The sequence below is a fragment of the Ammospiza caudacuta genome, chromosome 18 (assembly GCF_027887145.1).
Source record: "Ammospiza caudacuta isolate bAmmCau1 chromosome 18, bAmmCau1.pri, whole genome shotgun sequence".
Lineage (NCBI taxonomy): Eukaryota > Metazoa > Chordata > Aves > Passeriformes > Passerellidae > Ammospiza > Ammospiza caudacuta.
The window spans coordinates 4,203,874-4,228,568 of NC_080610.1; the positions used below are offsets into that span (position 1 = coordinate 4,203,874).

The window sequence follows — 24,695 nt, forward strand, 5'->3', positions numbered from 1 at the left end:
GTTACTGTTCTGTGTAATAACTATAGTCTGGAAGAGTTGGTAGGATTTTCCTGAAATCAGCTCAGTTAAGTAAGCCAGGGTTGCTCTATGACACAGGCCCTGCAGATAACAATTTTAATACTCTGAATACTCTGCTTTCCTTTCCTAATACTTCTGTGCCCACTTGCATTCCTGTTCACAGAGGCAGAATTGTTCCATTACAGGCTGGATAGCAGTGGGGATGCAGTGAGGAATTGAGGAAGAAAAATAATAGAATTATCTGCAGAAAAGGAGAAAAACTCAGGTGACAGAGGAAAATAATAAGAGATAGGGGAGCATGTTAAGGTTGGTTGAGGAAAGATGGTTTAGAAATTTGCCTCGTGGGGGAGGGGGCAGTGGTTTTAATGGTTGTGCTCAGAGGTGGCAGGAAGTTGTGAGGGGAGCACTGAATAAAGCCATGCTGGCAGAGGAGGGTGGGGACATTCAGTGCTCTGTGCTGGACCTTCCTGACTTCACATAGAGAACTCTCAAACCCTGTGTGCTGAATCTGTTCAGCTTCAACCATATTCCTTTCCTCTGCAGGCACCCAGAGCAAGACAATAAAATTAAATAAGTAACTAAAAAGACAGGACATGAGTAAAACTGGTGGTATTTCAGTATGTTGTGCTTAACCCTATATAAAAGCAGAGACTTTAGCAAAGTGGGAGCTTTCCAGGGATTATACAGCTGTGCCTAGTTCAATTTCGATTTTGAAATACCATGTAGGTTGTTACATTATTAATTGTTGCCTTCCCTGAACCACTTAATTAGTTGTTTTGCTAGTTTTGACATACTTTCTAACAATCTTAATAGTTAAATTATTTTTACTAAAGGTTCTTAGCAGGACATTACTGAGGCTGACAGATGAGGAAATGTTTGGTTTTGGTTTGGGCATTTGCAATACAGTTTGTTGTACGTAGTGCAACTCGAACTTCCAGGACCCTTTGGGAAAAAAAAAAAAGGGAAGAAAAATTGGGAGTTAAGTAATGGGAAGTCTTTATTTGTATTAGTGTGGGGTTTATGTGTTTGCTTGTTATATGTGAATTGGATCATGTGGAGCATGACTTGCATTTCTCCATTTCCATGGAGCAGGGAGAGAGTAAAGTTTGATCAGTGCTTAAAAAATGGCTCACCCTGGAGCTGTGCCTGGCAGCAGCAGCCATCCCCAGGGAGCTTTGCTGGGATCTGTCAGCCTCTCCTCCTCAGAGAGGCATTCCTAAACCCCAGGGAATCCCCTCCCCTCAAGTTCTGGAGTAAGCAGCATGGAGGAATAATAAGCACTTCCTTCCTTGCTATTTTCAGTGCCTGAACTAGAAAGTCCCAGAGAGCTGCAGCTCTGCAGGGGGAGGCACAGCCCCAGCCCCAGCTGAAAAACAATTGTACAAGTGTCACCAGCATTATGGCAGCCTGGCTCCATTATTCAGTTTTCTATTTAATGTCATGTTCAGTGTGAAGTTCTCTGCAGGGTTTTCAGTGCTCCCAGATTTATTTTTCCCTAGCAGCCTGTGTCAGGCTTCCCCCGCCCCCACTCTTGCAGCGTGTTTGTTTTGCCAGGAAGGCATGGAGAGCAGCCTGATGTTTTGGATCCTGAGAGGCATTTTGGGCTTGTTGGAAGTGTCTCACTCCTTGCTCTGGTTTGGTGTAAACAGCTCTGCTGGCTGTGGCTGCAGGGAGGAGAACCTTGCAGCACTGGCAATGGTGGCCAGCAAACACGAGCGGGCGTTGGATGGAAAATCCTTCCAGAGCTGGAGACATTTTGTCAGGTAGCCTGAGTGGCCATAACCAGCTACAAAACCTTTCAAAGAACTGGGAATTGTTGGCACAAGGATCTGCACTCTTCTGTGAGTGTACTTTGCCAACAAATCTCAATTTTTAAGTGATGTTATAAAAACTTTAGTTAAACTGAATAATAGTTCCTGGTCTTCTCCCCACTTACATCTTTACGGACTTTGCATTTGTGTATTTCTTAAGCTTTATTAAAAGTAATAAAAGCCCAGCACTGAGCTTCTTAAAAAAAGTTGCAGTGTGTGATCTGAATTTGGAAGTGTTCTTCCTGAAGTTTATTGATATTTAGGAAGGAAAAATTAATACCCGACGGGTTTTATTAAACTTCTCTTTGGAAGAGATTTAAACAAGACATTCTGTAGTTTCTGACTGAAATCACAGTTTTAAAAGTTCCATATGACTCACAAAATGAGCTCTGATAAACTCACTTTACCCTCAGTGTTTTGCATATTGCTTAACACAGTTTCAGTGATGGAATGAAGATTGCTCTGGTGGCAGGTTTCTTTCTGCTTTTGCCTCCAGGCTGCCTGTGGAACATTGGACCCCTATCTATTGCTGCTTTGCATTTATGAAGCTGCAAGTCAACACATGAAAAGTTAGTGACTTTCCTTTTAAAATCAGTCCTACTTTTGTAATTGCAGTGGGAAACCTGACACCCCTAATGTGAGTTTTAATTTAACCTCTTTTAATGTGCCCTGGAAGACAGCAGCATTCTCCAAAATACACAACTTTGTTTCTATCTGAGGGGCTTTTTCCTGGGTTTCTGGATGCAGTTTGTATATTCTGTCATTAAAAATGGCTCTAATACTAAATTGTTGTAAAATTCAGTACTAAATTTCCAGGCTAGCATTAAAATGGATACATGGGATATATGAGAAGGAGCTGCAAAATTATTTCCAGCTAATTCCAGATACAGTATCTGATCCAAGTGATCCTCTTGATTCAGATGAAAGATGAGATAATGCTGAAAAAGACCAGGAACCTACCTACAGATTGGCAGAGTTCCACTCCTACAGTGTGCTGGAGTTGACCATAAATTGTTTTGTGTAGTTAAATTGGCTAAGTAGGTTGTTGCAATGTGGTGCCATTATGAGGCATTCACTTGTTTTGGGATTTGGCAGGAACCCAGTTTACATACGTGCAGAGAAGCAAAAAATAGCAGCTCCAGAATGTGTGTTTCATCTGTGGGCTGAAAGGAGAGCCATTGTATGGTTTGGAGGAAGAAAAGGCATCTCTGTTGAAATAGAAGTATGTGCTGGTTTACAGAGCTGTCACCTGCAGGATCTGGGTGAGCTCTTGGCCATGGGAGGTGTTTGTGGCATTGCTGGAAGGGGAGGCAGTGCCTGGGGCTTGGCCATGGTGCTCCTTTAGGTACAGTCTGGAGAAGGGAAGCTACAAAAAAGAGCTTGAAAGAAAGCTTCAGGGAGCAAAGAGGAAGAACAGCTTTAGTGTGGTCACTAGGGAGTAAGAGTAGAGAGCATAAGGAAAAACAAGGAAATTTGGCAGATTAGCCTGTGCATTATATCCAGTTGAAGTCACTGTTTTCCATGTAAAAAACATGGAGATTAATCCTTTGATATTCCTGTGTTGTTTGTTCCTGACTTCCTATACATCTTATGGAGTGGAACCAGAGATTTTCTGCAGACATGCAAAGGAAAGGTCCATTTTACACAGGGGGTTATGGATCTGCCTTTCTGCTCAAATGTCATTTATGATTGCAGTAATCATTTTCTTTGCTTCCACTTTGTATTAAGTTCTGAAGAGTTTTGATCACACTGAAAGTAAAGCTAAACAAATCTAAGCAAGACCTTTAAACAAAGATAAAGGAGTAAATATTTGTATATCCTGCTCTCTGAACAGGTTTGGAAAGGCAAACTCTTTTCCAGTCAGGTACTCCTATCAATGAGACTTTTCTTTCCTGCTTGTTTACGTGATCAGAGGATTTTCATCTTAGGAAGCTGCTACAGGAAAAGCTTCAGAACCAAATGAAACACAAGGGAAGGGTTTGCAGTGATGCAACAGCAATTTTTGTGAATGATCATAATGTAAATCCCATCCTAACATACAAACATGGTATTATGTGCAGTTCATTTTTTCAGGTATGGTTGACTAGGATGCTGACAGCATCCACAATAAACACCTGAAAACAATCTCATTAGATGTATTAGACATGGCAAAATCTGAGCTAACTAACCCTAATTAAATTATATTTGCTATCAGCCGGCAGCCTTGCTCCCCAAAGATTCCCTTGTCCCAGAAATTTAATTAGAAGGTTCAGAATTTATGGCCAAGTATTTGAATCTGCCACTAGAAAATGGATTCTGCTGAGGAATCTAATTCTTCCTTTTGGACTGGTTAGTCCACAGTGAGCATTGATGATATCAAGGCTCTCACCAAGTTCCTAAGACATTTAATAACAGATTGTTTGAAGATAGAAACTTGCTGTGAGTGCATATTAACAGCTTTCAGGCCAGGAAAACTTACTTGAGGTTACTCCTTATTTTTTTGGTTAGTTGAGCTTTGACTAGGTAAGGTGTGTTCATTGACACTGAAGAAAAATGCACAGTATAATTTGGGCTTTGCTTGCTCTTTCTTGGAACAGTTCAGAAGCATATTTAGAAGGTTTGCTGTGGCTCCTGTGAGCCTTGCTGCTGGCAGGAATCAATTGACTTAAATCCATATCTCACTGTCTGGGGGAGCTCAGCTTTTATCTGTCCCTTATCCCCTGTCCCTCTGTGAAATTCCACTGCAGAATCTGCCCCTTATTTTCCCAGCTGTGTCCTTTTTAGTTGGATCCCTGTGAAGGTTTCCTGTTGTGTCCTTTTCAGTTGGATCTCCATTTAAAGGTTTCCCTTGTCCCCCCTTCTGCAGGGAATCTGCTTGTATCCCTTTCAGTTGGATCCCCTCTTTGAAGGTTTCCTTTCCCCCTCTGGTTGTGGTTTTTTCATTTGGATCCCTGTGTGAAGGTTTCCCTTGTCCTCCCTCTGCAGGGAATCTGGTTGAATCCCTGTGTGAAGGTTTCCTTTCCCCCTCTGTAGGGAATGTGGTTTTGTTTTTTTCAGCTGGATCCCTGTGTGAAGGTTTCCCTTTTTTCCCCTCTGCAGGGCATCTGGTTGTGTTTTTTTCAGTTGGATCCCTGTTTTAAGGTTTCCTTTCTTTCTCTGCAGGGAATCTGGTTGTGTTTTTCTCAGTGTGATCCCCATTTGAGGGTTTCCTTTCCCCTTCTGCAGGGAGTTTTTTCAGCTAGATCACCATTTGAAGGTTTCCTTTCCCCTCTGTAGGGATTCTTGTGTTTTTTTCAGTTGGATCCCCATTTGGAAGTTTCCTTTCCCCCTCTGGCTGTGTTTTTCTCAGCTGCATCTGTATTTGAAGGTTTTCTTTTCCCCTCTGCAGGGAATCTGGTTGTGTCCTTTTCAGTTGGATCCCTGTGTGAAGGTTTCCTTTTGTGTCCTTTTCAGCTAGATCCCCATTTGAAGGTTTCCCTTGTCCCCCCTCTGCAGGAAATCTGGTTGGATCCCTGTGTGAAGGTTTGCTTTCCCCCTCTGATTGTGTTTTCTCCAGCTGGATCCCCCTTTGAAGTTCCCTTTCCCCCTCAGGCTGTGTTTTCTCCAGCTGGATCCCCCTTTGAAGGTTTCTTTCCCCCTCTGGGTGTGTTTTCTCCAGCTGGATCCCCATTTGAAGTTCCCTTTCCCACTCAGGCTGTGTTTTTTCTGTCTAGATCCCCATTTGAAGGTTCCTTTCCCCCTCTGGGTGTGTTTTTTCCAGCTGGATCCCCATTTGAAGTCTCCCTTTCCCCCTTAGGCTGTGTTTTCTCCAGGTGGATCACCATTTGAAGTTCCCTTTCCCCCTCAGGCTGTGTTTTTTCTGTCTAGATCCCCATTTGAAGGTTCCTTTCTCCCTCTGGGTGTGTTTTCTCCATCTGGATCCCCCTTTGAAGGTTCATTTTCCCCTCAGGCTGTGTTTTTTCCAGCTGGATCCCCATTTGAAGGTTCCTTTCCCCCTCTGGGTGTGTTTTTTCCAGTTGGACCCCCCCTTTGAAGGTTCCTTTCCCCCTCAGGCTGTTTTTTTTCCATCTGGATCCCCCTTTGAATGTTCATTTCCCCCTCTGGGTGTGTTTTCTCCAGCTGGATCCCCCTTTGAAGGTTCCTTTCCCCCTCTGGTTACATTTTTTCCATCTGGCTCCCCATCTGAAGTTTCCTTTCCCCCTGCAGGGCATCTGGCGCATCCCCGTGGATGAGATCGACCGGCCGGGCAGTTTCGCGTCTCATATGAACCGCTCCATCGTGCTGCTGCTCAACGTGCTCTCCCAGCTGAGGGACTACAGCACCCTGCTCAAGGTCTCCTCCATGCTGCAGAGGACCCCTGACCAGGGAAAGTATGAGACATTTATTTCATTTTGAGCCATTTGTTGTAAAGCTTTCCAGTGTGTTTTGTTTGCTGTATGACTGTTTTATTTAAAGCTCTTCTTTGTTTAGGGAAAAAAGTCTTTAGACAGGTTCCCTTGGGAGTAGAGTGGAATTGTTGGTTTTCTTGGGTTTTACAGAGATGGGGTAACCGAGAGGAGTTTTAAAATATTTTATTCTATTACCATTCTCAATGAATAGTGAGACACAAAAGATATAAAACTCAATGCTATTTTATCAAAAACTAACTTAGTTCTTAGTTACAATACCTTATGTTTTTCAGCTTATTGACTTTTACTACACAATGCTACTATTACTTCTATTACCATTATTACTTCTAATAGTATTATTACTTGTAATACTATTATTACTTCTATTTCTATTATTACTTTTAATTACCTATATTTTTTCCCTACGTAGTTCTACTACAGTGGATCTTTCACAATTCTAATTCTCTAAAATATCTAATCATTTTACAAAACCGTATTTTAAAACTTACTAAAACTTGCTTTTAGTTCAATCTCTCTCTCTTAACAATGTCATCTCTATTCCATAATAAGTCAACACACTTTATCTCAGTGTTTACATACAGATGTGTCAGACCATGTGAGCTTTATATCCACAAACCCATTTCCTACATGGAACGATGGTTGATTTTTCTCAAGATTATGATTCTCTAAAGTAGCCTGGAGTTTCTGTGCCTTTCTGCTGAGACTCAGAGCAGCCCTGGGGGTGCCCAGCAGCCTTACAGAGGTGTGGTGTGTCACGTGGAGGGATTCTCTGGAGGAGCAGAGTGTGCCGTGGGCACCCTGTGCTGGCCCTTGCGTAAGAGCCAGAGGTCAGGGCCCAGCATCCTGCCTTCCTGTAATCCTTGATGGCCTCAACAATGCCTGTGTGCCTCTTGGCAGCTGATGCTATTTAAAAAGCTTATCCTGTTCAGGGGTGATCTAATTTTAATTGCATTAACCTTATTTAAGAAAAAAAGAAGCTATTAGTGTGAGCTATATATGGACTCGTATCAATGGGAGGACCAAAATAAACATCCAAGGAAAACACTGAGGTAAAATTCTCGTAGGTTGTCCTGTGGGAAATGTTGAAATTGGTCTCTGGCAAATGTTTAAGAAATGAAACATGAATGATTGATGGCAATAAGTTGGAGGAATTGAAGGTTTCTTCATGTGTTTTTGAGTGTGAGTGCATGTGAATTTGCATGGAGTGTAGTGTGTCTGGGAATATGTCACCCCTTGTTCAGCAAACTTGAAGCCAAAAATACTTTGACTTTTAACATATCAGAAGAACTGAACCATAGAAGGTTTCAGTTTCTGTCCTAAGCAAACCCATAGCTGTACTAAAAATATTATGTTATTTGTAAGTCTAGACTGAATTCAAAAAACAAATAATTTGACATGTTAGATCAGCCAGTGCCAGCCTTGGTGAGGTGCAGTTGTTAGAGGAAATTAGAAATAGAGATAATTCTGGGTGTGTCTGGTATATGCCTGGAACAACCCTATTTTTAAAAATAGGGTGGTTTTAGTTATTACTGAACTAATGAGGAGTCAGATGTTTATGAATTGCTTTTCAGAGAAAGAGAGCAAAATTACCAATTTAACAATCATAGAGAGGAAATATGTGTATTTAAAATGTTGGCCTTTTGACTGAAATAATACCCTTCAGAGTTATTTACTTGATTTCTAGGCCTCTCATTCAAACCAGCTAATTCTGAAATAGAAATTAAGTTTTCCATTAAACGTGATTAGGTGGGAATGACAGCTGGAAGTGTTTTGCTTGAAAGCAGACTAAAACATTGTGTCCAAATACACTGAAATTACAGTGCTCTAGTAAATTAAATGAAGCTATAGAGTGAATGTTTTACACATACAATATTATTTTTTTGTAATACTTACTAGGAAAAAAGGTAGCAGCACACCCATGAACCCAGGATTTTTAGAGCTAAAAATCTGAGTTCAAAGGCAACTGATATGATCAAAGAGAGAGGATTTGCTGATGTCCTTAATCTCACATGCACGCTTTATCCAGAACATGAAAATCACCTGAGAGTTCAGCATAGCTTTGTGTAACTATAAGGTTCTTTTTCAAAAAAAGGATTGAATAAAAAGCTGGTATTTGAGGGGCACAGAGGGCTTGATACAAGAAAACTAAATATGGTTGTCTGGTTTGCTCTGGGTTTGGTTGCTTGGTGTTTTCCCATTTCTCCCCTTCCCTCTGGCTGCAGGCAGAGGTGTCTTCTGCTTCATCTTTGTGTCATCTCTGGTCTTGTGGGGAGGGAAACAAAGCTAAAGTGTTAAATCCCAATATTGTTATATTTCCGAATGCACCTGTAGATTTTTGGTTTTTTCTTATGTTTTAAAGTTGTTGTGTTGCCTTTTTCTTGTTTTTCTTTTGATGTCCTTTGTCTTGGTTTAAAACACAGGTGTATGTTAAGGAATGCAGGAGCCTCCCCTGAAATGAAAAATGTAAATCCCCTCCCTCTGAATTGTTATAATTTTGAAATTAAGGGGCTCTCAGGCAGAGGTATGGGAAAAGGTTCTTTACTAGGAAAATTAAAAATGCAAATGCAATAGTACAAACAAAAAAAAACATTGACAGAGTCAGACCATGCCCTGCCCCCTGTGTGTCAGGGAGGTGTCCCAGCCCCATCCCATGGGGGCTCAGCCCTCCTGCAGTGCCAGCTGTGGCTCTGCTGCAGCAGGGATCCTGCACAAGGGGGGAGTTTTCCTCTGCAGCTCCAGGGCTGCTGCAGATGGGCCTGGGCTCCCTCTGGCCATGCAGGGCAGCAGAAAGCTGCTCCTCTGGCAATGCAGGGGGCAAAGGCTGCTGTGCTGTGCCAGGCTCAGATTGGATCCAGGCAGGAATGCTTGGCTCCTCCCCTGGGCACAGCATCTCCCCATGGGATGCTGGATTGGATCAGCCCTGCAGGGACACTCAGTGGCCATGGACAGCAGAGATCTGCTGGAGGGAGGGTTGGCTGTGGGAGAGATAAAGAAAAAACTGCCCATGAACAGCAGAGACCTGCCCCACCATAACAGATGGCAATAAAATACACACCCAGCTAAATCTTGCAACCTAAGGCAGGCCTGGTTCTTGCTTTGGAGTGCTGTGAGTTTTGGCAGCTGATTCCTTTCTCTCTCTCTCTCGCTGGGGACAGGAAGTACCTGCGTGATGCCGATCGCCAGGTGCTGGCCCAGCAAGCCTTTGTGCTCACAGTGAAGGTGCTGGAGGACACCCTCAACGATCTCACACAGGTGAGGCAGCAGGGCTCTCCATAGCTCTCATTTAGTGATTAGCTTCTGCAGTGTTCACTCATTCCTTAGATCTCCTGAGATTCAAAGACTGCATTTATAAGCACTTGCTTCTAATACCTTTTGCTTATATGACACTACACAGAAAAATTTCTTCCAGCATTGTTGATTTTTTGGTTTTGAATTTCAGTAACAAGTACAGTTTGCAATAAGGATTGAAAGATTGCAGTAAGTTTGGTCTGACTGTCCCTGAAACATCAAATAGTGGTAGATACAAGTAGTGTTCAAGATCTCCATTTTCAGGTGCGGTCTATAGGAAAATTCCTTTTAAAATGAAGTAAGATTCCTCTTGCAAGACAAACCCAGACAGCTTGGACAGTCTACATGCCTAGACACTTTTCACTGCTAGTCCTTGACAGCACCACACTTATTATTACATATAATTGTAATGTAGATTTCATTTTTAAAAGTCATACAGAAGCTGATCAGTTTCCAGGTTAAGGGATCTGGATATTGGAACTTTGCTTTGTAAATACATTCAAGGAAGAACTTGTTCCTAAGGGTTTTCTAAGTTAACAGGCCGTAGGTTTAACCAACTAAAAAAAACATGGTCAAGAACACTGGAACTCTGTATATTAAATAGTTTGTTCATAAATCTGGATGTAAGAGTTGTATCATTATCAATTTTTGAAAGAAGAGATGATGTACTGAGGTTTTCTACCTTTGGAACTTCACCAAAGTAAAGGTACAAAAAGTAAAATACTACAGCAGGGTTTTGCCTACTTCTTGATCTATTAACAAGAAGGTTCTGTAAGAATAACAAAAGGAAAGAGTCTTAAACTTGAGCTTGATCTGCAGCTGCCAAAAGAAACAGATTTGGTTTTGATTTCAATATGTTAGAAGAAAAATTTGTGCAGTTAAAACCTTGGATTTCCTTTAGTTGGATCCCTTAGCATGGACTGAAGTAGTGAGGGAAAATAAACATTGTGGCTTCAGTTCAGCCTGAGCTGTTGACACTTCTCTGTGGTTGTTTTCACTTATTGAAATACTTCTAATTGTAAGATTTGTGGCCTGGATTAATTAATATTGAGGAATAAATAAGAATTAACATAGAATAAATGCATTTTCTTCAGCAGAAGCAGTAATGAAAGGTACTGGTCAATATTCATGATAGTCACAGCTGTGCTCAAATGCTTTTTGATTTCAATGATAACAGAGAAGAATGATTTCTTTTATTAAGGTTTCAGAAGATCAGGGTTCCAAGTCTTCTAGCCTTGCTTCAGGAAGGATGACAACAGACGTGTCCAATAAAAGTAGTGCAGAAGAGGGTAAAGATGTGCTCCCCAAAAAGGCAGCTCTGTCAGATGGAGCAGTGCATGGTACTGAGAATGGAGTGAAGGAAGCCACCCAGGGACAAATCCCCCATGCTATGGACATATTGGAACAGGAGGACAGGAGTGACAAGGAGACTAAAGAGCTTCCAGGCCCTGGTTCAGCTGAGCCCATGGATCTTGATGGCTTTTCCAGTGACCCTGACAAAATTGATTCTTGCTGTAAGCGCGGCGAGCCGGAGCGGCTGCAGCCCGGCCGGAGCTCCAAGGACAGGGCTCCCGAGAGCAGGACTCCAGAACTTTCCTTGGAGGAGCTCAGCATCAGCTCAAAACACCAGCAGCAGGCAGCTAAAGGAACAATTCCAGCAGCACCTACAGAAGAACCTGTCCAGAGGTCAAGCAGGAAGAGGAAATTACTTGAGGATGTGGAGTCTGGAAAAACACTTCTGCTCGATGCTTACCGAGTGTGGCAGCAGGGCCAGAAAGTCATGGCCTATGACCTGGGCAAAATTGAGAAGATCATGTCTGAAACATACATGCTGATTAAGCAGGTATTTAATTTAAGAAATGATTCATTTTAAGAAATTATTAATTGTCATTTCTCTATGTGGCCTCAGATTTCAGGATATAACAGGAATTGCTAAACCAAGCCCTTTATCTGTTTAAAACCTTCCTAAAGAACCATTCCTTTGACAATGCCATTGCTGGGGATAGGGAGTAGGACTCTCCATCTTTTAAAACTAAATTTCTGAAATGAGTTAAGAACTGTAGTGCCACTTACATGGTGTTTGTTCAGCTAAATGTTAGTTTGAATTGAGAGAGCTGAGTATTTATCTTTGGGGATGTGCTCCGGAATAATTTAAGGTTAGCATTTTGCTGTAGAACTGCTGCTTCCATGCTCTACATCCCCATTTCATCTCAATTTAATTAGATTTATAGATGAGCTAAGTAATTATGACTTCATTAGTTGTGGTTCTGTGTTCAGGTGGATGAAGAAGCAGCACTTGAACAGGCAGTCAAGTTTTGCCAGGTGCATATGGGAGCGTCAGCACAGAAACAGGTAAGCTCTGAAGCCTTTGAGTGCTGATTTTATGAGTCTGTGCAGGCTCAAAATCTATTGCTGAGTGTCTGCAGCACCTAGAAATGCCTACTTGCCTTGTATTGGTGCCATCTGCATTAGCAGGAAGATCACCCCTTTATTAGTGTCAGTGCTGCTGTTTATAACAGGCTTGCAGGATTGTTTTCATGCCCAAAAGCTTTTGGGGAAACCCTAAACAATCTTCAAATTGAAATATTTATGGCATACTACAATTTCCCTAGTGTCCACATCATACCCAGCATTTCATGGATGGTAATTACTTCTCTCGGCTCCCTAAGGGCTCCAACCTCATCAGCTCTTGCCTTGCTGGCATTGCACTCTGCTCTGAGATACCAGATAGATTTTCTTTAACTCTGTTAAAAACAAACTGTTACTCAGTTTGTTTTAGCTTGTAGTTTCTGGGTTTACTCAGCAAACAATTATAATATCTTTAAATGGATCATTATTTATCAGTTCTTAATGTGATATCAAGGCCAAGAAGAAAACTGGATGAATGACATATTTATTGGTGTTCATTTTGCAGCCCCAAAGTATTTACTAGATTTGTATTTTTCATAATTTTTGTTCAGTTAAAATGTGCTTTTGTTAATGCATCTCTTAGCCGAGTAATAGGAGAGGATGTAAGAGGAAAGGGAGGTTTTTTCTTTATTAGGTTTTCATGGAAGTGACTTTCTCCAATTTGTGCCCCTCAGGAAGTCAGTAACATTGTTCCATTGAACTATAGAAATGAAGAGAAATGTCAAGAGAGGTATTTAGTACAAGTGTTGGCTTGCTTGTATTCTGGTATTTCAGGTTTTAATTTTTTTTAATAAATAAATGTTAGCTCAGCATGGTAAACCTTTTTTAGTTTATTTTGGGGAAAAAATAGACATCATCACACTGTGATTTATGACTTCAAAATAAAAAGAATTTGCTAGAAAGCTTCTTTAAAAAGTAATGTCACTGTTGCTTTTTTGGATGTGTTCACCTTTTTAAAAAACACTCACCAAATTCCCCTTTATCAACCCAATTCCTTGCTGGGCTTTCTTGAAGCTTCTGGGAATGTCACTGCTATTCCAGTTCTTGCAGCAGTCTGCAGGTACTCAGGCATGTAGCAAAACATGAGAATGGTGAAAAACCTGCACACAAACTGATCCTGAGAGTAGACACAATAGGTGAGCTAGTATTTAACAGCACTGGGAGCAATAAGATTTCCTGTTAAATCACTTGAAATAAAACATGCCCCTTCACATGCTGCACTTGGAAGCTTTCCCTTTTAGGAAGCGGTCCCAGCTAACGAGGTTATTACATCCTGCACTCTCATTTTGCTCTGCTCCTAGCAGGATCTTGCAAGCTGTGTGAAGCTGCTCCTACAGCACTGTGAATTAGTGTGGAGACACAGGAATAGCCACTCTTGTAGACATCTGTCTGTTTTCAGCAGACTGAATCCTGTTTTATTTAAAATTGGCAAGTATTTGCCTTCTGTAAGCAAATGATGTCATGCTCAGAGCTGCTGCAGCAGGGGGAAATGCTTTGTTCCTGGATGGTTTGAGTGGGTTTGCAGGGCCTGTGGTTCTTCAGGCACTCAGCCCAAGAAATTGACAGTAAAAAAAGAAAAAAGCACAGAATCCACCTTGATATATGCCTTTCTCAGCTGGCTCTTGTATTTTAAAGTTGCAGGCATTATATGGTTTCTTTATGAAAGTTTTCACTTGCTACTAAAATTAGGCATTACTTGAATTCTGGCTTTTCAACTTTGTTCCAGAGCAGTCAGAGATTCTAACCTAAATATTTAACAACAATATTCAAACCTCTCCAGGCACAAGCAGGAAACAATAGAGCAGTCATGAGAGGAGCTGGACAAAGTGGGTCCTTACACTTCTGTGAGCAGATCTAATCTTTTTAATGGCTTGGCAAGGCTGTGACCCTTTGACTTGGTTTCAGAAATCCTCTCTGGTTCTTATGAGTGTTTTGAGCCAATGAGAGGCACATCACCTACAAAATCAGCTAAAAACATGGAAGATGGCTGAGAAAGAAGCTTTGAAGAAGGCAGAAAATTCAGAGCTACAAAACCTTGCCATGATAAGTTCCAGTGCTCCTGGAGGACTGGAGAAATTGGAGTGATTTCCATCAATTCCAGAAATTGATATAAAATTATGTTCTGTGTAAGTTGCTGGGACATATCTTTCAGTATTCAATATTAATATTTTTTTAGTGATATATTAATCAACTCCAGCACAATTTGGTTCACAATTCACAGAGTGGTGATGCAACATTTTTAAGTGCTGTTGTGGAGAAAGGTATGGCCAAAAGGAATTCCTCCAGTTTTTGTCCTTTTCCCTTTAAATTCTTAAGTGTGAATAAGACTTTTGATATAAGCTATCAAATGGGCTGAAATGCAGTGGTGGTGGCTGAATCTTTAACAATCAAGTAACTAAAGTTACCCTGGAGATTAATTGACCTTCTGAGCAAGCAGCATTTTGAAGGTTTCTTGTTCTTTTCTTTGATTTTTCTGTCTGAGAATGTTATCTAAAAGATTTGCAAAGATCCTGAAAGCAGTCATCTCAGTTGCTCTGAGTTATATTTTTAGTCTTGCCAACTGTGATTTTCATATGAAATTAATGGTCCCTGGAAATGGAGTCCTTGTTGGGGGAGGAGGAAAGATTGAGGCAGACTGGTTTGATTTTGAGTTAGCATTGTACTTAAATACCTTGTCCTGAGGACCAAGGAGGGGACATGTTGGCAGAAAGCAGAGCTGAGCATTCTAGATAATTAGAGAATTCCTAATTAGCCTTTCCATTGATTGCCTACAATTGCTCTTGGGAAATTCTTCATTTTCTGCTGTTAAGGACATATTGACATGGGAAAGGTATTGCATTACAAGCTAAGGATGGAGCTTTGTATTGCACAGAATATTCTGTAAATGCACCTGGAGATACTTTAGTTTAAGAGCCCATCTGTCTTCTGTTTTCCTGCAATCTGAAAAGGTATTTTTATTACTGTGGACTTAATATTGAATTCCTTAATACTAAAAGTACCCCTTTCACCAGTGCTGAAAGACAAGACAGTTAGAACTCAGTGGTTGTGTGTTGGGATCTAATGTACCACTAATCCTGAGAACTGAATTTATATAAAACAAATACTTTCAAACATTGTAAAAATCAACATTGCACACAGGGCTGGATTTAACATCTCTAAAAATACAAGAGTGTTCAGAGGCAAAGTTCCAAAATGCCACTGAGTCTCTGCTCCTGGGTTGTGACCCCTGAGAGTTGGGACTCTGTGTAGAAAGCCCTGGTAACGGGTAGTGTTGTAGGAGCTGAAATTTCTATTGGCTCTTCAAGGTATAGTATATCATCCAAATGTCATGAGAAGGGGCTATTTCAACATTGCTGAGTTATTTAAGACTCACTGCTGCCTTAGCCAAAAAATCCTTGCTCTGGGACCAGCTCCATCCCTGAAGTGTCGGGGAGAGAAAGGAAAATTTCAACTGCTCTTTGCTGCTCCATCTGCCAGGCCTTGAGCTCTCCCTGCTTGGTTCTGGCTGCCCAAATTCTCCTTTTCACCTTTTGCTTCACTCAGCTCCTCCTCAGGAGCGCAGCCATGGCCACCTTCTCCCCCTGGCTGCTGCCAAGCTCCAGGTGCTTTCCCCATTTCCCTCTGTCAACCTCCAGTCAAAACACATCAGCAGATTTCAGTGTCAGCTCTAATTAAAAGTGATGCTTCGTGGAGCTACCAGCAGAATCAAAACAATGACTTTTATTACAAACACAATCAGGTTATGCAAATGAGCCTTTCAGGCTCCTGGCAGGCTGCCAGGGTGATCCCTGATTTTATAAAGTTTTGCTGCTGTTGTAATAGAAAAGTGTTGTTTTATATAGAAGTGTTGTAGTATAAAGGTGCTGGTTTAGTTCTCTTCCTGCCCTTCTCTAGTTCAGAACAGGTAACTGTGGTCTTGTTTTCTCCTTCCACCAGTGTTTGTCCCTTCCCAGGGCTGATCAGTAGTTTGAATCCACAGCTGCAGAATTTTTTGGGGTCATTGGTGGGTTTGATCTGTTTTATCTTTTCCCAGGGCTGGTGATCAGTAGTCTGAATCCACAACTTCATGATGCAGAATTTTCTGGGGTCATTGGTGGGTTTGATGTGTGAGGGCTGTGCTGAACCCACACACCAGAAGCTCAGATGGACTCTGGAGCATGGCTCTGGTGCTGGGACCTTACAGGGAATGTGATATTTCACTTGGAACAGGAAAACATTTTCTGCTGTGAGTGAAGCTAGAGGGCACTCCCATGGATTTTTCCCCTTCTGCTGTGGAATGCAGTCAGCACTGCAGTGACATGGGCTCTCAGGCATTTTTCTTCAAGGAGAAAACTTGAGAGTGACTTCTTTGAACTGCCTTGGGTGTCTAGAGCGTTTTCTTCTCAAATTCTCACATTAAAAAAAACCCACAAAGCAACAAACCACCAAGCTGTTCTCTTCAGGAAACAGCTAAAAGCCTTCTGTAAAGGCACTTTGCTGGGAATGGGAGGAGATTAGGAGAATATTAAATAATTAGAAAATAATCATCTTCTACCTCATGTGTTTTCTCCCCCTTTTTGTTCCACCCACATGCTGCTAATTTTCATCTTTTCTTCCTGCACATCAAGACGTCAGAGACTGCTTACAGAAAAAGTTGTTTTTCCTGAGTTGTCTGTATGCTTTATTAATGCAGCAAAGCTGACAAGGAAGGAGGGGGAAGGAGGAGGTGGGGATGGGGGGGACAAAAGGACGAGCTCTTTCATGGTCTCCTACCAAAGGGTGACCATTTTGCTCACTGTTGCATTTGCCAGTTGCCATGGCATCCCCCTCTCACTCTATCCTGGAGGTGTATTCTTGATATAATTAACAGCTCTCCTCCTTCTGTCTCCTGCAGAAAGCAATCATTAAGTGAACATGAAGGAAAGAAAAGACACTTTTTATCTTTTACTTTGGATATTAATGGTTTTCATCCTGCTACCTGGTCTCTCTTGGTCCAATAATGATGTTTTTGTGTATGGAAGTGTTGCTGTAATATGGCTGCAGGACATTGAGCCCCTGCTTGCATTTGTGTTAATGGGGGGGTTTAATTAGGCTAAAGTTCAATTTTATGTGTGTAAACCTTTGTTATTTTCTGTATATTAAGTGGTCTTGGGAAATACAAGGCTCTTCAGAATCCTGATCATGGATATTACTGCTATTTGTGATGCACCTAGAAGAAAACTTCCAAATGTTATTTATTTCAAATGCTGCTGTAGAGAGATTGAGGGGAAAAAAAAGAATGGGCAGGCATAATTTAATTAAAACACAATATTGAGCAGGAATTGGGGTGGTAGTACTGTGGAATGTGGCCAGCATATTCCTGTGTGACAGGGGATGTTCTGGTGTCCTTTTAAAAATAAACACCTTTGTCTGAGGTGGGTTCTGACTTCAGTCCCACTAGAGTGCTAAACTCAGGCATGGGAGTAATTGAAAAAAAAAGAAATCACAAGAAAATGTTATGTAACAGTTGCAGTTCCAGCATCTTTCATTAGGAAACTTTTGTTGGGAAAGCTGTCACTTTCCCTTTCTGGAACATTTGGTTGTTAATTTTTCCCACAGCCACAGAGCAGTGAGCTCTCCCAAAAGCAGGAGTGGGAAGGTTGCTGGAGGATTTCTTTGTGTTTCAAAATGTGCTTTTTAAAAACAGCAAGTATGGTAAAAACAGAGCCTTGGTCAGGTTCTCTGGTTTATGACTTCACAGGCTGCAAAGTAAATTTTTGCTCATGTTTTATCTTAATGCTGGATTTCTTTTAGCTGCTGCTCAAGTGCCTCTCTGGGAAACTGTAGGGAGCTATTTTTTCCAGTAACATCTGTGAAAAAATTCTGCACTTTTGCTGATAATTTTATTGGTGAAAGGCTGTCCCAGTGCTGGATTTTCAGCATTTTCCTTACTTGTTTTTACATCAGCTTTCAACATAGGAAGGGTTTGTCCATCACCTCTGTGAGGCTGAATGAACTCTTTGAGGAGTGTGCTGAAATAATCCAGGTTCTAACAAATAAAGAGAAAGTCAGAATTAATCACAATTCACACAGGCATCCATCCTAGTTACTCATTTACATTTCAGCTTTTTACATTCTTCAAAATGAAAACAGTTTTTGCTAGGTTTTTTAAAGAGAATTAAGATAGTGGGCTCTTTATGGAAGCAGTGGATCATCCATGACACCTCATTTGGATATTAATAATAAGCCTTAAATATTTCTTCTACCCACTTTGATATGGTAGTCAATACAAAAATAGTGCTGCAAACCCTTCAGTACCTCATGTTTTTTAAAAAATCTAGAAGGAAGTCCAGTCTTGACTAGAGGAACCTGTAATTACAATGAAAGACAGGGAGAAATCAGATAAGAATTTTTATCTTAATTCAGTTATATTCACATGTTCTGTAAGTAACTTTAAAAGTTAGAAAATATCCTTTTCTTCTTGGTGACTAAAGGCACTCTGTAATAGTGGTGGTAACAGAGGCACTGAGTGTGGTGAGGTGGATTGGAGAGGGGAAAAGGAGAAGTTCTGAGTCACAACTGACTGAGATTTGGCTTAGTACCACAGCAAAGCAAAAACTAAAAAATAATCTTCTGATGAGAAACCACATAAAACACTGGTGAAGGTTTGTCACTGCCTCTCCATTTCCTACTGTCTGTCTGTGGAAAACAATCTTTATTGTGCCCTACTGGTGCTTTAGCAGTACAAATAGATGAACAAAAGGCTTCTGGTAAATCCAGGACTGCTGTGGTGAGTTTTTCTGGGTTTATTTCTCAGCTGGGTGTTTTTAGGTCCTGTTTTCCTGGAGATCTGCAGGATGATGAAATGTGGCCCCATAAGTGCTGAGCAGTGGAGTTGGTGACATTCCCTGAGCTGCCTGTTGTGAGCAGCATCACCTGCTCATCAGAGGTGTGGGATTCTTGCCCCTACACTAAACCCAAAATCTTTTAAAGAACCTGTGCCTCACTCTGCTGCTCATCTGGGCTTTGTGCCTCCAGCTTTTGGATGGTCTGCAGCTCCTGAGTGCAGTACAAACACACAAAGCAGTTTAAATCCCTTTTCTTAAGGCTCTGTGAGTTACACAGTGCACAGTAACCAACAATGGGGTTTTAGTGCTTGGCTCTGATTTTAAAGAGAGCTTTCTCCTTTTTCTTCCACTCCTATCCCCTCTTTTGAAAACAAAAACAAAATCAGCATAAGATTTTTTTGTTTTTCCTCCCAAACTCTTTGTTTCATTGGATTGAAAAGAACCTGTCTGTTTACAGCAGCTTGAGACAACTCTTCACCAGGTCACATCTGGAAAATTCCCTGTAAAGTATAAACACAATAATCCTGGTGTTGCTTTCTTTAGTTTAAGGCTGCACTTTTTGACTACACATTGGAATTTTCAGTCATGGTTTTCCTGAATCAGAAACATCACGTTTCTTTATTATTTTTGTATTTTTATTATTTTTTTGTAAATGAAATGTTTTTTAAGCTTTATTATTTTTTTGTAAATAAAATGATCCTGAAGAACCTTGTATTCTCTGGAAAAAGAGCTGGGATGCTTCATCCTGGTGAGGAGAATAATAGAGGATAAGGTTATAGAATTGCGATTTTCAGCAGAAAGGAAGGAACCAGACAAGAGGCACCAGTTAAACTTGCAGCAAGAGAAATTTGGATTAAATGATTGGAAACAAATGTTCACTGGGAAGGTGGTAAAACACTAGAAAGGGGCCTGGAGAGGGTCTGGAATCTCCTTGGCAATATCTGGGCTGGGCTGGCCCTGGCCCCAGTGAGCTGATGGAACTGCGAGGTTGGGCTGGAGACCTCCAGAGGTCCCTTCCAGCAGCAATTATTCCATAGGCTCCACTCTCTCCAATCATTTTTCATCTGAATACCATCCAAATACTGCTGAGTTACTTTCCAAATGTCCTTTTTCTGGCTCTGCAAATAGCTGTGCATTTTTGTAGAGATCTGAGGTGCAGATCCATTTTTAACATCTATGTACCTAAGTAGTACCTTCCTGTGTTTCTCCAGAAAAAAATCTGGATACAATACAAGCACAGAAATGTCAGGTTCTACATCACCCATTATGCAAGTTAATGAAGTGCAGGGGTGTGAAGGGCTTTCCCCTTAAATCACAGCTGAAAACATTTCCTCAAGTGATCTCACTTCTAGCTTAAGGCTTGCTCCTGCAGTTCCATTTCCCTCAGGTTTGTGTGATCCCATTTGTGTGTTGAGACCTTTAGTTTTGGAACTGATGCTTTCAGCACCAGAAACTTGCTGCTTTCAGAGGTAGAACAGACCTTTTTTTGACCCAGTGTGGTAATTGTTGTGAATATAGCTGCTTTATGTTCTTTTTTTTTTTTTTTTGTGTACACCTAGAATCTGGCAGGTTTTAATTGTATGCTTTTTAGAGATTGATTAATCAAGTTCAGGAACTTCAAAAATACATTCTGCCAATTATTTTTTTAAAATGTACTTGTGTGCTCTCTACCTTTGAATTTTAAGTATGCATTTTCTCCACCTGAAAGCTTCTCTCTTCTCTCAGTGAAATTCTACTGACTTTTCTGGCTTTGTAATAAATCTTTGGTCATCTAGGATATTAGGGTCCAATTTGATTTTACATTTGACAGCTGAATCCTGTTTCTGTTACAGACATTCTTGCTCTTATCACCATGGTTAAAATGAGGGGTTTTTTCTTGCTAGAGGTATAAGGCAAACAATTAAACATCTGAGAATTCTATCTGACTGCATTTTTTATGGTCCAATAAATCTCCATTAAATGAGAGTGTAGAGAGTGTAAAATAAATGCTTTCTGTGGCCTCACAAGCAAGAATACTTTATTTGATTACTGATAAAAGTTACAGAGAAGATATTCATTTTATGGGTGCTTTTATTCCCTTCTTTGGTGAATTTATGTCCCACTTCTACCTTCTGTCTGTATAATAAATGACACTGCATTCAATTTTTAGCATGGCTTTGGAGGGGAGCACTGCTCCTGGTGCCTCCCTGAGCCTGCTTCAGCTGGACCTCAGTGCTATCAGTTCTGCACTTGTCAGGAATTCATGGTTTGGAGTTATGCTCATCTCTTATTTCACAAGCTAATACTTTTTCTATTTTCTCCATTTCTTCTCACATCATTCACTAAGAATTATTTCTTGTGATAATTTGCAAAGTCTCTTAAAGCAGTGCAGATCTGTTTTTTCAGGTCAAGCACTTGTCAATGTATTTTTAAATGAAAGAAATATGTTTCTGTTTACAGGAGATTGTAACTCATGCTTAATTACAGAGTTCAGGGAAGCATGTTACGTTGTGAGGGATGTGTTAAATTAAACTTTGTAAATGTGAATAAGTGTTCAAGTGCTAGTTTGATAAACAGACCATAAAGAACAGAAAAATAATCCATAAAGGAGAAAAGACTTCTTTAGAATAGTGATTGAGTCATTGTTCTATTATATTCACTTTAAAGTGAGTGTTTTCTGTCCATGACATGAGCTGCTTGCAGGTGGCACAGTCAGTGCCCTGCAGGGTTTTTCTCACTGCTGCCCCTTTTCCGTGCAGGCCACAGGAGAAGCGCCCACAACCCCAAAGCACCCGAAGGACACCCGGGACAGCTTCTTCCCAGTAGCCCCAGCCACACTGCATCCCACCCCAGTGAATCCAGACACTGTGACTCCTGAAAACCTCCTGAGACTGACCGAGCTGCACTCCAAACCCAAGCCAGCCTCTTCCTCTTCATCCTCCTCGTCCTCGGCGTGCTCGGTGCCGCCCGCGCCGGAGCCGCAGCGGGAGCCGGAGCAGCCCCGGGGCCCGGGCACAGAGGCTGCCCCCAGCATGGGGGATGCTGCTGCTCCTGGTAAGTCTGAGCCAGGGAGCTCCTGCTGGCCCCCTCTGATCACATTCCACACGCTGAGCTAGTGCCTGAGCTCTGGTTCTGTCCCCTTTTCTCATTGCTACACCATGCTCAAAAACCAAGACAGGTTTGTGTCTTGGTCCTGGAGTGAATCTGTATAATCAATACATTAATTTATGGGGTAGATTAAAAGAGTGACCACTCTATGTAATTTGTATGTGAAATCATGAAATAGCAGCCAGAAAATAGTCATCTCTTTTAGAGAATTGAAGCCTCTAGCAGCATTCAAATGAAAATTATTTTGCTTTCCTCAATGAGTTGAGGCTCCATTTCTTCTAATATTTAAAAAGATTTAAGTTTTTTTTTTAAGTGATTACAATTAAAATAAACTGGTGAGCAGCCTAAATCTGTCTTAGAAGTGCTTGATGAACATAATTAGCTGTGCAGCTCTCACTGCCCAGCATATGTGAGTGTGGAGATACATAACACTGATGAACAAGATTCTGCATGGAAAGTTAGCTTATCATCACTATTATGTTTCACATTGCAGAAAAGAAGCATCTGACAGGACCAGAATGTTGGAATATGTTATTTATAGCCCTGGTGTGGTTATGTGCCAGGTTAGAGCACAGGAAAGGATTGAAGAAGCCAAACAAATGTTATTTATTCCATAGCATGATTGTGTGCTTTGTTGGTGACTGTATTATGTAATTGGTCCTATACAGTTTTCTAGATGAGGAAAGAATAGATGAGAATGCTGTCATTTGCTTTAGTGCTGTCATGGCAGGCTGGCTTGTTAGCAGACAAAAAATCTCTCTGCTGGGCAATACTGATCCACTTTGGGGAGTGAAGTGAGATCAGACCCAGTTTCAGACTTGCCCAGAGAGGTGGATGGCAATATTTGTGGGACACTGTGCACGTTAAGGTGGCACAGCACCTGCCATGGGCTGTGCTTTGTTGCAACTTTAGCAGAAGCACTGTCTGAAAAAGCATCTGCTGCTGCCTGTGCTCACTCCATCTGTTTACAAGGCTGGGCCCAGCACTACTCACAAAATGCCTTAGACAAGTCAGGGGAGCCCAGATAAAGTTATGAATGAACCACATAGAGAACAGGTATTGTGGAAAATGATGCATGAAGAATCAGTGGATATAGTGTCCAGATCTGTGAGACAGGATGGTTTCTTAGTTTGGAGTTGTGACTTTGTAAAGTTTTGTCTTTATACTCCTGGTATGTCATTTCTTTCCTTATGTAATCAGCCTTGTTATTGGAATGCACAGTCTGAATTCATCAGCAGTGAAGAGCAAGTTAGGGAGAAATAGGTTTTCCCAATTTGCTAATCTCTGAGCACAGAACAAAACTGAAATTTAACATCTAGTATCAGCAGCTGTATTGTCTAATTTTCCTTTTCTACAGTTCCAGGGAGAGATTGCCTTAGGAAGGGAAGAGAGAAAAGGGGAGTGATGAGGAAGGAATGGCTCAGTCTCTGTGTAAATTGCATTTGTTACTTTCCTTGGGAAGCAAAAGAATGGAGTTGCCTGGTGTCATAAGATGTCTTGTCTGGCTTGCTCAGCAGGGAGGAATTTGAGTTTGTGCCTAGACAACAGGGGAGGAAAAACTGAATCCTCTGTGAAGCTGTTATGGGCTTGCTAAGGAGCCTGGTGTAGGAATGACAATGCTGATAAGAACTCAGGCATTCTTCTGGCTTTCAAACAGAGCTCAGGAGCATTTCTGATGTGCCTTCCTCTCTGCAACTCCCCAGGCCACGTTGCAGTGATTGGAACATTTATTGTAATCTTTTGACTTTCTGGGCTTTGTTGAGGTTGTAGAGTTAGATATTGTTCATTCTCCTTTGATGCTTTCTATACATCATTTTGGTTGAGGGAGATGGAAGGGCTAGCTGCCAGAATTACACCCCTGAAACTGAACATCAAGAGGATCTCTCCGCAAAGCTCAGTGCTGAATGCCTGAGTTGTATCTGGCTCTCAGCCCTACCTGACAGGTCATTTCTCTAGCTGAGAGAGACACCAATTACTGCTGTGGCCTCTCTTCCTCTTTTCTTTTTAATTCTCCTACCTTTGCATCCACCTTCTCTAAAAAGAATTGGTTATAATTCTGTTACAACCCTTTTTCATCTGCCTTCCTTTAGTTCTGCTTGGGTAAAAACTCCTCCCATTTTTAGAGTAAACTGTTTCCAACTTTGTTGTCTCATAACCTCTACCTGCACCTACTTATTCATGTGGAAGTATTACACATCAGAGAGTATTAGCTGCTCTCATTTTCTCTGATTTCACCCAGGAAAAGGAGTTGTTTTTCCAAGCATTGTTGATGCTGTGCCACTCATTTCTGATGTAAATTTTGTTTTGTGAATGTTTTCCTGAGGTTTTCTCTGGTTTATGACTGAAGGTGCAGAGCACAGCAAGATGGAGTCCAGCAGCAGAGGGGTGATGGTGGCAGTTTCAGCAAAACCTTCCTACATTTGGGTAAAAATGTGCTTGGGACTCTGAGCCTGCCTAACATTTCTCTGGGGAAGCTAAAATAGGACAATTAAGGTAAATTCTCTCCAGCCTGTCACACTCTTCCAGTATTACATGGCTCTAAATTGCTGAAAAATCCTGACATTTTCTTCTTGGCTGTCCTTATTGCAATAATGATTTTTATGAGGAATGAGCAGGAAGACATTTACATTTGAGTTCTGATAGTAAGAGAAGATTTTTATACCTGGAATTATTTAAAGTTCTGTGTTTTGCTTAAAACTAGTTATTTGCCAAGTTGGAATATAAAATCCAAGTAGAAGACTCCCCACTATTAATTTTTTGTCCATTTAAGGCCTGAGCAGTTCAATATAAAAGCAAGGTCATGATAAAGCTGTCCAAAGTTAGAAATTCAAAGCTGGGGAAGACAATTCTTTGTGTTGTGCAGGGAAGTGGCACTCCACAAGCCATGG

At 41.2% G+C, this 24,695-nt stretch overlaps 1 protein-coding gene across 1 annotated transcript in view; it reads left to right on the forward strand.

Annotated features, from left to right (window-relative positions):
- The window catches only part of CABIN1 (calcineurin binding protein 1), a 116,469-nt gene that overhangs the window by 79,328 nt on the left and 12,446 nt on the right, over nt 1-24,695 (forward strand). The window contains exons 31-35 of the mRNA XM_058816521.1: nt 6,015-6,178; nt 9,373-9,469; nt 10,707-11,348; nt 11,783-11,857; nt 21,459-21,753. Of these exons, the coding sequence (XP_058672504.1) occupies nt 6,015-6,178; nt 9,373-9,469; nt 10,707-11,348; nt 11,783-11,857; nt 21,459-21,753 (1,273 nt within the window). The remainder of the gene's footprint in view (nt 1-6,014; nt 6,179-9,372; nt 9,470-10,706; nt 11,349-11,782; nt 11,858-21,458; nt 21,754-24,695) is intronic.